General features: G+C 39.1%; 1 protein-coding gene across 2 annotated transcripts; it reads right to left on the bottom strand.

Annotated features, from left to right (window-relative positions):
• On the bottom strand, positions 1-10,059 carry gmppaa (GDP-mannose pyrophosphorylase Aa). Of its 2 annotated transcripts, XM_030427293.1 has the most exons (13): positions 9,909-10,059; positions 8,977-9,074; positions 8,508-8,611; positions 7,975-8,167; positions 7,666-7,725; positions 7,446-7,576; positions 7,247-7,261; positions 4,452-4,586; positions 4,021-4,118; positions 3,891-3,937; positions 3,682-3,774; positions 2,181-2,349; positions 1-555 (listed from the first exon to the last, which is right to left on the bottom strand). In XM_030427293.1, exons 1-13 carry the CDS (start codon positions 9,946-9,948, stop codon positions 455-457), a joined length of 1,284 nt encoding a protein of 427 aa, XP_030283153.1. In that variant the 5' UTR covers positions 9,949-10,059; the 3' UTR covers positions 1-454. The 2 variants fall into 2 exon arrangements, with proteins under 2 accessions (XP_030283153.1, XP_030283154.1); XM_030427294.1 differs by lacking the exon at positions 7,247-7,261 and having other exon boundaries at positions 9,909-10,058.
• Positions 10,060-12,555: the final 2,496 nt, after the last annotated feature.

Here is a 12,555-nt window from a genome sequence, read left to right on the forward strand (position 1 = left end):
GGAAAGTGAGTGATTTTTTATTTTCTTGTATTTTTCTCCTCACGCTGAAGTAACGAGTCTTTGTTTGTCAAACATGCCCTTGAGAAACAGTTCGTCCATAAACTTAAAAAAAAAAATCTTATTACATTCAACCAAATATATTACACTGCTGTCTGCACTAATTTTACAGTTCGGTAAAGTTAATAAAAAACCAATATAAACCCCTGGCATGACAGCACTTCTCAAGGTGAATCAACATGCGTGATTAGCCTCTCCCTAATGTTGCTGACACCCAATGATGCATAGAGGCTGAAGGACAAATATATAAAAATCTATCTTTCAAAACTATTTAATGAATGTCCCATATCTTCACTCTTGACATCTTATATACAGTAACTCAGAGGCAGTGCCGGCAGGCGTCCAGCTGCATCCTTCAGCGGTGACAGTAAGTGGACAGAAGCGTGAGGAAGATTAACTAGAGAATAATTTGGTTTTTGAAGCCACGGTTGAGGTCTTTGTGCGGGAGGACAATCGAGTTGAGTATAATCACTTCGGAGGGGATGGTCACGTTACAACCTGAGGAGGAGAGAAAGCGAAGCCGTGTTCAGTTCTGTGCAGTGGAATGAGGGCATACAGGACATATAGCATTATATTTCTCACACTGCTGGCATGTAGTATGTGATGGGTTGCACATTTCGGGTACAAGTGACGGCAATTTCTTGCATGGCTGAACGGGCGAAGAAGAGCGTCGCCGAATACAACTCAGAGAAAATCAAATAACAGAGATCTTCTGGTACTGGACGCAGGGATATTGGGAGTCAGGGGTTGGGGTGCTGAGGAGTCAGTCTATACAATGAATGTGTAATTGGTGTGCAATATTAATGTTTTTGTATTTATGTAAATGACCAGGACAAATTATATCCACCATACTACAGGTCAAAGCAGCCACATAGAATCCAGTCAACAAAAGTCAGGAGCTTAAGAGGCAGAGAATTTCCCCAGACTCCCTTATAAAATTGCTCTATTTTGTGATGTGTTGAATTAGGAGAAACTTTATAAACTTTTTGAAACTCTGTGTGTGATGAATTATTAATCATTGGGCCATTCTTGTAAATTCAGCATATGGCACATGTTCAATTTGGTTTTCTTTGTGTCAAAATTGGGTGCACTGTTCTGAAGTTGATTTGAAAAAACTTCAAAACTAAAGCTTCAACTAAGGATATATTCATTACCGGTAAATCTGCAGATTATTCTCATGATTAAACAATTCATTGGCAGTCCAAAAACCCAAACATTCTACATTTAAGATCATAAACGATGAATAAAAATCAGAAAATCCACACATTAAAAAGAAGCACAAACAAGCAAATATGTGACATTTTAGCTTGGAAACCGATTATCCAAATAGTCAGCTAATTGTCTCTCAGTCGACCAATCAATTAATCGATTAAATGTTGCAGCTCTATGCATAGCACCAAAGCTGGAGATAATGATAGATGTAGGATTTAGTAATGCTTCTCATAGATTTATCGAGACATGCTGGTGACTTATGATGTTGTGACATGAATATATCATATAACTATCCAAATATCAATCTACCTACACGATATGGATTTCTTCAGCCGAGGCCCATACTGATAAAAAAAAAACTATACACTCACATTTTTGTGTCAAAAAGAAGTTCCTCACCTGTAGTTGCAGCACACCTGAGGCTAACATTTGTTGCGTCAGTACCTATAGCCTTTTCCCTCATTCTGAACCTGTCTTACAATTGTGTCTTCTTCCTCTGAAAGTGTAAAAAAAAACGTCCAAACTGGCAACATCAGATTTTGCTTCTCTAGTCTACACCAGTCTACCCGGGTGAAGCATGAGCACAAAGATCCGCACTTCATATTATCGGCTCTTTTATTGGCTAGAATATAAAAGGTCCTTGATATATTGTTCATCCCTTCCAAATGTAAGCTGTAGACGACTGCAGTGACTTATACCAGACTGGGCCTTTTCTTCAGGGAAACTCTCTTCAAGCAACCAATTTTGGAAAATCTGAAGCCTCACCCTCGTTTACCCGCTAACTTTTCATTTCTGGGAACAAGTTCTAAATGGAAAATGCTGCTGAAGAGAAATATACGTATTTTGATGCTGAATCATGTAATGAATATTTAACGGTTCGCCTGAAGAATACAAGGTCGGAGCACGCTCACCGAGAATTGTAATAGAGGGCGTGAGTTTTCCGTCTCTGAAGAGAGTCTCGCTGTCGATCTTTGCGTAGGGGTCGTTGGGGTTCGGGTCGCTCGGGGTCCCCTCGACTCTCGCCCACTTGCCAATGGTGCTGTCCCATCCCACAACGCTGTTCAGAACACAGCAGTGATCCTACAGGGAAAAAAAAAACAAAAAATGACATGACAATACTCCATCAGATTACTGTGCCGCCGCTGAAAATCAAAGGGGTGTTCAGATCTGCTGTATACTGTGAGATACCGCTCCTCAGATTACTTATAACTTCACTCTTAAAAAAAATGTGGCTTCTTTTGAATTATAGCTCAACAAACAAATTGTCCTTGTCGGCAATAATGCAATGAAAATCAATAAGTCACCCACAGTCTCGATTCATTTTGGAGGCATCCAGTCATCACCGGAGACGTGGGATTAAATTATGTCAGCCTCCAAATCGTTAAAAATGACATCTTTGTAGGAGGAGCAGGCAACTTTATTTCTGCCGTGACAGAGGAGCTTAAAGATAAATTCCAGAGACGCCTCTTGAAGAGTGGATAATGTTTATAATAAAATGTTAAGATGTCACCAGCAGTAAACGGGCAGATAAATTTCCCTTCAACTCACTGAGGGCTGGATCCAGTTTAATTCCGAACTTGATGGTTATACCGCTGCGAGTGAAGTCGATACTTGAAGCAAAAAAAAAAAGGGCCGCCTTAAACTTTCCTCAAAGTTTACGTCCCCCTCCAGTCAAAACTGTGTATTTATTCGTGTTTTCCTCCAGCTGAATGTTTGAGCCTCACTGTGTAGAGCGCGGTCTGGGCAGAGGTTCAGACTAAAAGGCTGTTTTTAAAATTTGTTGCTGAAAGTGTGCATTATCTTTGCGCTCATTAAAATCGGATTTTTGAAGAGATGGGCCTCCGAGCATGAGTTCACAAATGAGCCACTGATTGGTGGAGCCAAATCCTGGTCCAGTTGTCACGGTAAACAAGTGTGATGCATCAACTTCAGACATTTTGTGTCCAATAGTTAAATAACTGCACATTCAAATGTTCAGAATTTTTTCACAAGGGACGAAGGAATATGTGACATTTTAAGGACGTCAGTGTGATAATTATACTTTTTGTTTTGCAAAAAACACGTCACACAGACGTATGCCTTGATACATTTTCCATACAATTACACTGTTCACATTGTAGGATATTATGTATATACGAGTCCATTTCTTACCTTTTAACTATATTGTTCATTTTTCACTATTATTGTTGTTTATTGTAATATTACCGTCCTTTGACTGCTGTGACAAAAATGTCCCGTTTGAGGCACAAATAAAGAAATTCTGATTCTGATAAATATGGTGGAGATCTTTAAGGGGTAGTTCGCTTATTTATGTGGCAATCAGTTGAAAACAGCATTATCAATTCTTGCCACCTCCTGGCCCAAAAAAACAGTGATGCAACAAGTCAGGAGACTGTTTTCACAGCGGCTCACCTGGAGAGTTGCACCATGGAGGATGATGGACTCTCGAACTCTGACTCCAGCACCGATAGTCACTCCAGTGCCAATGGAGACGTTGGGACCCAACTGGATTGAGACAGGAAAAACATACACGTGTTACTTTTCCCCTGTTGGTGCATAACATGCGCCATTTGTGTGTATTCGTGGTGCAGCACAAGAGGACGGTTGGGGAAGATGCTTACCGTAGCCGTGGGGTCAATGTTGGCCGTAGGGTGAATGTAGACATTACCTGTGGAACATAAATGAAGTGTGAATATATTCATCTCCGATATGAGAGAGGAAGCATAGCCACAGATTATAAATCAATCTCACCGCTTATTTTCGGCCCTCCCTCTTTATTCGAGGCCAGTCTCTCGGGATGAGTTGTGTGGTACTGGTTGAGGTACAGCCTACTGGCATAAATTGCAGACCTGGAAAAAACAACGAAATACCAGCACAAGCGTTAATATCAAGATATTAGTATCAAGTTCTTTTTGGATTAGGGCAGGACTGTAAGGTTTTTGGTAGAACAGCGTTTTAAATGTTCAAATATTAATCGATGTTTGCTTAAAAAACATAAACCACACAGTGTTTTTAAAAGGTCCCGTAATGTAAATGGTAATATTGGCCGTCTATAAGCACAACACAACAGTCCAATGTCTCTCTCCTCGAACATTTTTTTTCAGGCTACAGGGTTGTCCACGTTTGCGAAGACAAATTTATGCCCTGTCTAATGTGACAGTATTTATGAAATGTGCACTCACCCTGCAGATTTAATCTGGCTCCAGAAGCTGAGGGTTTTATATACGTAGAGTTTTCCCTGTCCTGCCAGGGCAGTGAATATGTCCTGCTCCAGCCTGATGGCCTCTGCTCGGTGCCAGCCGTTGGTTGGCTCCTCTCTGCAGGAGACAGATCATCATTTTATGGCGCCGAGTTTACAAACCGGGGAGTCATTTATTTAAAATACAATCTTGTGCACACATTTAGAGGAAAAAAACCAAGGCAAAGTTGGGATGTAAACAGAAAATCGGGCCGTAAAATGAGAAAGGTATGACTGTTCGATGTTTCCCCCCACCCTTGTATTATTTGAAAAATTGAGTTAAGACTTTTTAAAAATGAGGTTGATTTCCCAAAAGCCGTGGCCTTAAAGTGGATGTTCTATATTACAGCCTTAATATTAAGCTGATGATGAGACACTGCAGACAAGGTTGCTCCCTCTACAGCCATGAATACTGACAGGATCTGCAGGCTGGTATTAGTGCCGAGCCCGAACATACTCGTTCTAAAGTCTTCCGTGGCCAACTTCACCGCTCACCCCGACTACCTAATGAACAATCTAAACATGCTGAATGTGTTGTATTATTATTTTCTTATAGGAATTGGGCCAGAAAACAATTGAGGATGCGTTCTTGTTGCCCCCTCTTCACCCCGCTTGTACTTTTAATACTCAGATAGTTCTATATTACCGGTTACGTGCAAAAAAGAAAAAAAAAACCCAGTGGCACCATTACCTCAAATGTATTTCTCAAAGCCGTAGAAAAACATGAATTTATCGCCCTAAAATCCGGCCTCTTAAACGAAATGAGAGCAGCGAGTTAAAATTCATCGCTGATGCTAACTTTGATGGTGTCAGCGCTGGGTTGAAACCCGGCGCTGATTACCTAGTAGTGATCCAAAAACTTAAGTAGAAGAGTCTATGTGTTCCATATTAATCAGGATCTCTGGCATGGTGTATTGTGAGAGCCCCCAAGATGAAACGGAGTGTTAAATATTGATGAAAAGAATATTTTAAAAGGATAGCACCCATAATCGAAGTTTTACCAAAAAGGAGGGGATGTGGTTAGAGGCAAAGTACTCCCCGGGAGAGTTTGCAGTATATAACTCTTCTCTCTTCTATCAAGTATCTCTGATGTGTTCAACAATTTTGCTGATTCGGGAGCACTGCTTGATTTAAGTGCTATCGATGTCAGCAGGTGAATTATTCACAGCGTGGTTTGACCTTTTTGATGTATTTCCAGTGTCCTTGTGGTGCCAAATGTTGGCTCTAATGCACCAAAGTGAACATCTAAAAAACAAACAAAGTCGGGGGGGAAAAAAAAGTGGTCCAAGTAGAAAAGGAAAATATCCGAATATTGATCCCGTGTGTTATTCAAGGCTTCTTTGAGTGACCAGAGTGCAGACAGGAAGCTTTTTTTTTTTCCTAATGTTCACAGGAAAAAGCACAGCTGGGGGTGCAGCAGCTAACAAACAGAGCAAGAACTCATACGATCCTCAGCCTTTTCGAAGTGTCTCTGCAAACTGTGTAACACAGCGTTCCAACAACTGCGATCTATCTAATTGGTCTTGGCTAACTAACCTAAAGTAGAAACAGGGTCAACATAAACGTACATCAAAAACAGAGATGAGGAAGTTGGTGAAGTTCTGCTTGCTCCTCGTTACCAGACTCAGGATGCAGTGATGCACTAAGGAAAGCAAGCTATAATAGGACAAACATTACATCTAAGACTAGACAACGGATGTAAACTGTATATATGTTTCTTTTTTTTGTGAATATTGTCTTTGCCGAAAAAGGAATTTCCCAAAATGTCAAACTGCTTTCTGTTAAGTCCTAGAGCAAAGAGAGACGATTGATACCACTCTCGCCCTGCAGCTAGCCGAAAGTTAGCTTGACTTGGCACAATGACTGGAAACAGGTGGAAACAGCTTAATAAGTGTTAATTAATGAGGTTTAGAAATCGTGGTAGATGGATCTTGTTTCCTTTGGACCGAGGCAGGCCAGACATTTTCCCCCTGTTCACAGTCTTTGTGCTAAGCTAGGCTAAACTAATAGGTCTGCCTACTAGTTGTTGCTTCTGACTTACCAAACAGACACGAGAATTAGGGCTGGGAAATATATCGATATTATATCATCATTGTAATATGATATTATTGTTTCTTTTTCGGAATTTAAAAGCTGCATTACAGTAAAATTTACTTAAGTAACCTATGTGTTCTCATAGTTGCCTTTACTCACCTTTACTCATTATATCTACATTACTGATGATTATTTATCAAAGATCTTATTGCGTTCAAATCATGTTAAAGCACCAACAGTCATCCCTGAAGGATTGTCACAATATTGACATTGAGGTATTTGGTCAAAAATGTTGTGATATTTGATTTTGTCACACACATATAAACTGTGTATCCCAAATATGGCTCCAAAATATTAGAATATTATTCAAAGGCCATAACGCCGAGTCCTAACAAGAGTGGCATCAACATCCTGACAGGAAGTGAATCAGCATATTTCCTAAAGTGTTGAACTTTTCCTTCAATTTCTGGCAGGCAAATAGGTCCTGTTTCAAGGACAAAATCAATCAATCAATCAATCAATCAATCAATCAATCAAATAAAATGAAGCTGCTTGCAATTTGGGAGGTGCATATTTTTGGCAAAACAGGACACGGGCAACATTCACAAAGCGCCCTCAGCCTCAACACTGGCTTTCTTTCTACTGGTCACACCAAACAGGAAGTGCTCTATGACTACACCGTGCAGCCCTCAAAGACAAACTTACCCATCGTATGGATATCTGATGATTGTGTGAGGAAACAGAAATGATGGCAGGGAGGATAAGGGAAAGGGATAAAAAAAAAAAAAAAAAAGACAAATGAAGAGAACCCGAAGAAGAAACGGAATAAATGGTATTCACATGCGTTCCCACACAGAGACCCCCCACCCCCCCAGGGGGAGAGAGAGAGAGAGCTTCAACTCACAACAACATGTCCTGTTGATTCTTCTGGAAGACGGTGCCGATGTGCTGGAAGATGTCTGGGGTAAAGAGGTATACGCCGCAGTTTATGATGTCGCTCACAAACGTGCTGGGCTTTTCCACGTAGTGCAACACCTGAATGAAAAACATGAGTAGTCGTGACCTCAAGGTGAAACAGTGATTAAGGGACTGTTTCGGAATAAATGACAGGAAGAATTAGATACCTCACGCGTTTCCTCGTTTTCAACAATGCAGCCGTAATTCAGGGACTGCGTTCTGTTCGCCTGATAAAATAAAAAGGATCCTGTCTGTCATGATAACTTTTTATATATTTTTTTTGTCGATAAAGTAATTATCTGTTCAGGCCTAACCAAGATCAAGATCAAGATCAATGTCGTCCATTGTGTTCAACATGCCAAAAGCTAAAACACAATAAAACACAATAAACGCTTTTGAGTTTTACTTCAACTAATGCTCTGCTCCATTTTTCAAGTTCTATTAGACAGCAACAACTCTAAATAATTCAATCTCACTGTTGTCCCAAGGATGACAAAGCTGTTTGGCTCTCCGTGTTCCTTCTGGAAGCTGAGCATCTCTGTGAGAGGAAACGCTGAGCAGACATCAGCATTCAGAACAAAGAAAGCCTCTGGACTGCCGGAGACAATCTGATCTCGGAAGTGATAGATACCCCCTCCCGTGCCCAGGGCTGAATACTCCTGCAGATACCTGCGGTGCAGAGTTAAGAAGAACAAGAAGAACAGCATAGCCCCAGTTATTCAGCAGCAGTAGTGCACCAGCAGGGAAAGTCACTGCTACAAAGAACATCACCTTCTTAAGAAGAGAAAAAAAAAAAGGTCTTCAGAGCATTACAGAATATTTTGTACACTTGGTGCATATTATGTACTGATTGATGTGTTTGATAAAGAAAATAAATAAGTTGATTTGCTGTAAAAATTATATTTATGACATTTTTGCAATACATAAAAGAAATGTACAAGTCATTGTTTAGTTTGCAAGTAACTGGGTATTTTTTTGCACATGTGTTGCTAAGCGCTCCGTTCTTTACCTGATGGAAATTTTTAACTCCTGCTGGGTGTTACACATGAATCTGGTCAGTTCTTCGTTGGGCTGATAAAAGCCGATGAGCAAGATCTCCTTCATATTCGGCACCTTGTAACACAAAAGATATTAATTATTCGGCTGAATTCATTTCAGGCTTTTCTGTGCAACACAATGCAGAGGGAAAGAAATTACTGATGCTAACCAGCAACTAGGACGTGTTTTTTTTTTACCACCAGAACAAGCTGTTCGGCTTGTAAAGAAAAACCTCCAACACCACATTTAAATTAAATTGGACACTAATAACACCCACAAATAGTACATAGAAAGACTTTTTACGGAAAAAAATACAATCTCTAACTTGAATCTGTAACTTATCTCTGGTGATATCTTCAAACAATATGCTGAAGCATTCGTTTTATATATTATATATTGATACTCGACTGCACAATATATGATATTGCAGTGATGCTCACCTTTGCACATGCTTCAATGTGATGCTGCAGAATGGGCACACCAGCAACTGGAAACAAGGGTTTGGGGACCTCAAATGACAGCGGTCTGAACCTCGTGCCTAACAAAACAACTGATTGATTACTTATGATACAGATTAAAAATGCAGATAATTTTTTACAGTGCACATCAAAACTACATAATAGAAAAAAAAAAACTCTTAACAACATTACTTGTGAAAACTCTTAACAACATATCTCTTACATATATTGCAAATATGCACCTACATCCCAATGTCCTTAACTCATTTTGAGCAGTGTAGAAAAGGCAGCATGTGCTATGATATTGAGAAACAAGCTGCCTTCCCTCCCTTTGCCTTCATGGATGAGCAGACAAGTGTTCAGCAAAGCATTACGGGGTCTGGTGGAAAACTAAGCCCGCAAGTAATCACCAGGCAGCAGATAATCCCTTAAAATCTTCTTTTGGTTTTACTATTCTCAATGTTTTTGAACTGCACCGTGGAATGAATCAATGCCGAACTGAAGAGTGAGTCAACATGCCACGATTAATCATGTTAAATAACTTATTCCTACTGTAAGTGAGCAGAAATCCTAAAATAACTTATTTTCCAAGTGGAGTTCGTTCACTCGGTCCGAGAAAGAATTGGGCTGACAGGTTATTGATTAGAAGCCAAGGTAGGGAGAGCTGTTACCGATATCAGCGCTGACAGCGATATTAGTTACAAGTTTTCACTCAGTGTTTAAGTCATTAAAAACATCAGGCTATGAAGTTAATGTTCTTGTTTGTCCTTTGTTTACAAGCGGGTCGTTGACATTACGCCACGTCAGTGATATAAACAAGCCCAGCAGGTTTTGTTAGCGTTAGCAGCCTAGCTTCGCTTTAACGAACCGGAGCTAACATTAAAAACAAGAAAAAACATTAAACATTGTATCACCTTTCTGGGGGCCTCCGATTAAAATAACCGCCTTCAACATTTTAGATCGATGAGCTGTGATTTGTTAGTCCTGTCAGAGAGTTGCGTGCAGCTGTCAGCTGTTCGACGAACACTTCCGCATCCACTTCCGGGTTGTGACGTCATGAGATCAGAATCAAAACACGGAGCGGAGCGCGACGCGGAGTGGAGGAGATCATAAAGACCTGGCAAACCTCTGACATGTTTTTGGCTCATGGGAGACAATTAAAAAACACAGTTGCTACAAGAACTCTCATTAGGTGCTATTTAGTTGATTTCAATCTGTATCTAATTATCAGTGGACTTCTTTTAATTCTGCATTTCTTTATTTTGTTAGTGTATCATTATTATTATTATTGTTGTTGTTGTATACATTCTATTCACAAGCACAACCTTGATAAGCGGGTGGATGGTTGGATGGATGGACATTTTATTCACTGATTATTGATTATCTAACATTTCTTTAGTGGAGTCTCAAAGCAAAATATTCACACACAAGTGTCCCTCTACTACTTGAGTAACAATGAACATCATGAATCTTGAATAAGGAGAGAAAACTAAATAAAAGTAATTATGAGAATTTAATTAAAAAAAAAAAGTTTAATGAATGTAATAATATAATTTAATCAAAATCAAGGTTTTCTCTGTTTTTGAAACCTATTAATGAACTGCTATCTATTTAACCTTTATACGGGACAGTCAGTCAGAAAACAGTAGCCTAATTTTACCATCTCATTATGCTGGCATTTTTAGTTTAGCAAATTATTTATCATTTGTTATTATATCAGCCTCCAAATTACTTGTGTAGAGAATGTCTGTATGGATAAAAGCATGATCCCAATATCTTGTGTCAAGTGTGGTTAAAGGTCTTAAAGGGGGTACTACTGAGTACGTGATAAAAGTAGTAGTAGTAGTATATTTTGGTGCCACAGGAGGCTCCATGTAATCTGATGAATTGCCACTCAGTCGGCAAGTGGCATCGTGGGTAATGTATTCACCAGATTAAGAAAAAGAAGTACCCTGTTTAGCATTGCACTCCTGTTGGACTATTTATGTGTAATCGTATGTTTGTCTGTTTATTGTGTGCGTCTTTTATATCTGGACCTCGAGTCTGTCAATTAAGATAACATGGACAGTTTAAAAACAGATGATTAAAATCGACACAGCAGAACCAGAGATATCACCTTTTAGATCCCAAACATTCTTCTTCCTTTTCAGAACCTAGTGCTTCATTACCCACAATACAACAATAGATAATTGGAGGTGGTTTATCAGATTACACGCAGGTTCGTCTTGAGCCACAAAAGACTTCACACTACTTTTTTTCCCCACACAAGCAGTCGTTACTCTCCAAGACCTGTAAACACACTTTATTGCGTAAGATTGGCGGTTACCATTTAAAACATTCACGTTAACCTTCTTTTTTTTTTACTTTATTTATCCTTCATCAATGACAGTGTCACAATATGGAAACAAAGGACATAGACATCATGACAGCATGACGTGCAAAAAGTATATGGCTTTTCTCTTATTGATTCAACAAGGCACCATAATAAGATAAATGTATTATGTAAAATAAATGTATCTCATGTAACGTACTGACTGTGTCAACACATCTCTTATTGTTGGATAATTTGGATAGACTCTAAGTATTTCTTAAATTCCATTCTAAATTGTTGGATGATGGGTAAGACTTTGAGAACTTGGCTTCATGGATGTTAAACTTTCTACTTCCTACTTAACATGTAACAATATAAGAAAAGATTTTATTGTTTCATGTATGTTATTGCTACTGCATTTTGTCATCAAGTGAACTAGTTTTCATAATCAATCTTTAGCATTGTTTTTATGCCTTTTTTAATACATAGAAACAATAACTTGTGCACTGCATGTAATGCTTTTATTTTCAGTCTTCCAAGTGAAAGTCATCTCATCCACCGTATAATTATTCTTTATTATTGGATTTAAAAAATATGCATCTGTAGGCCTAATGGGTAGACATTTTCACTTGGTGGGGAAGAACACAGGTGTTTGACCCAAAGCAGCGTGATGTACCTCAGCCATGCCATAATTAGACTTATGACTTACAGTTGTGCTTTTACTAATGTGACATGCACAAAATGTCTTTGGTGGCGAGGCCTGAATGTTTATATGTTAATGAAACAAAATGGGAAAATGATACCTAGGGACTGGAGGACTGCAATGTGTACTTGGATTGAGTTTTTTGGTTGTTTTTTTTATTTGATAAGAGAATTTGTGAGCCTGTGAGTTAGCGTTTGAGCTAATGTTAGAATGCTTCTGACTTTATTAAGTGCATCAAAGGTTATTTTGTATCATATGAAACAAATTACTGACTCTACTTCCACTAGTGTTCCTGTGATTTATAGAAAAACAGACCTACAGTGTAGCGTCCCCATCCTATAATATATAATCCTACAGCTTGTTGCTGTTGCAACGTTTTGTCGACGGAAAGTTCCGCTCACCCTTTTCCTTTTATAGTGAATCTTCTACATGTGCATAAAGTAGGTTATGCTCTTATTTGAGCTGAGGCAACTTAAAGCAGTGGGGAAAAATAACTCGGCTGTCAGTTTTGAACACTCATAAAGACAACAAATAACACATACACAGC

Source organism: Sparus aurata, chromosome 9 (assembly GCF_900880675.1).
Source record: "Sparus aurata chromosome 9, fSpaAur1.1, whole genome shotgun sequence".
In the NCBI taxonomy this organism is placed as follows: Eukaryota; Metazoa; Chordata; class Actinopteri; order Spariformes; family Sparidae; genus Sparus; species Sparus aurata.

Coding starts and splice junctions, on each gene's coding strand:
- gmppaa (XM_030427293.1), bottom strand. CDS start 9,948: ATGTTGAAGGCGGTTATTTTAATCGGAGGCCCCCAGAAAG. Junction 7,726..7,974: donor TTGTCATCCTTGGGACAACA/GTGAGATTGAAT, acceptor TTATTTTATCAG/GCGAACAGAACGCAGTCCCT. Junction 3,775..3,890: donor ACATTGACCCCACGGCTACG/GTAAGCATCTTC, acceptor GTCTCAATCCAG/TTGGGTCCCAACGTCTCCAT.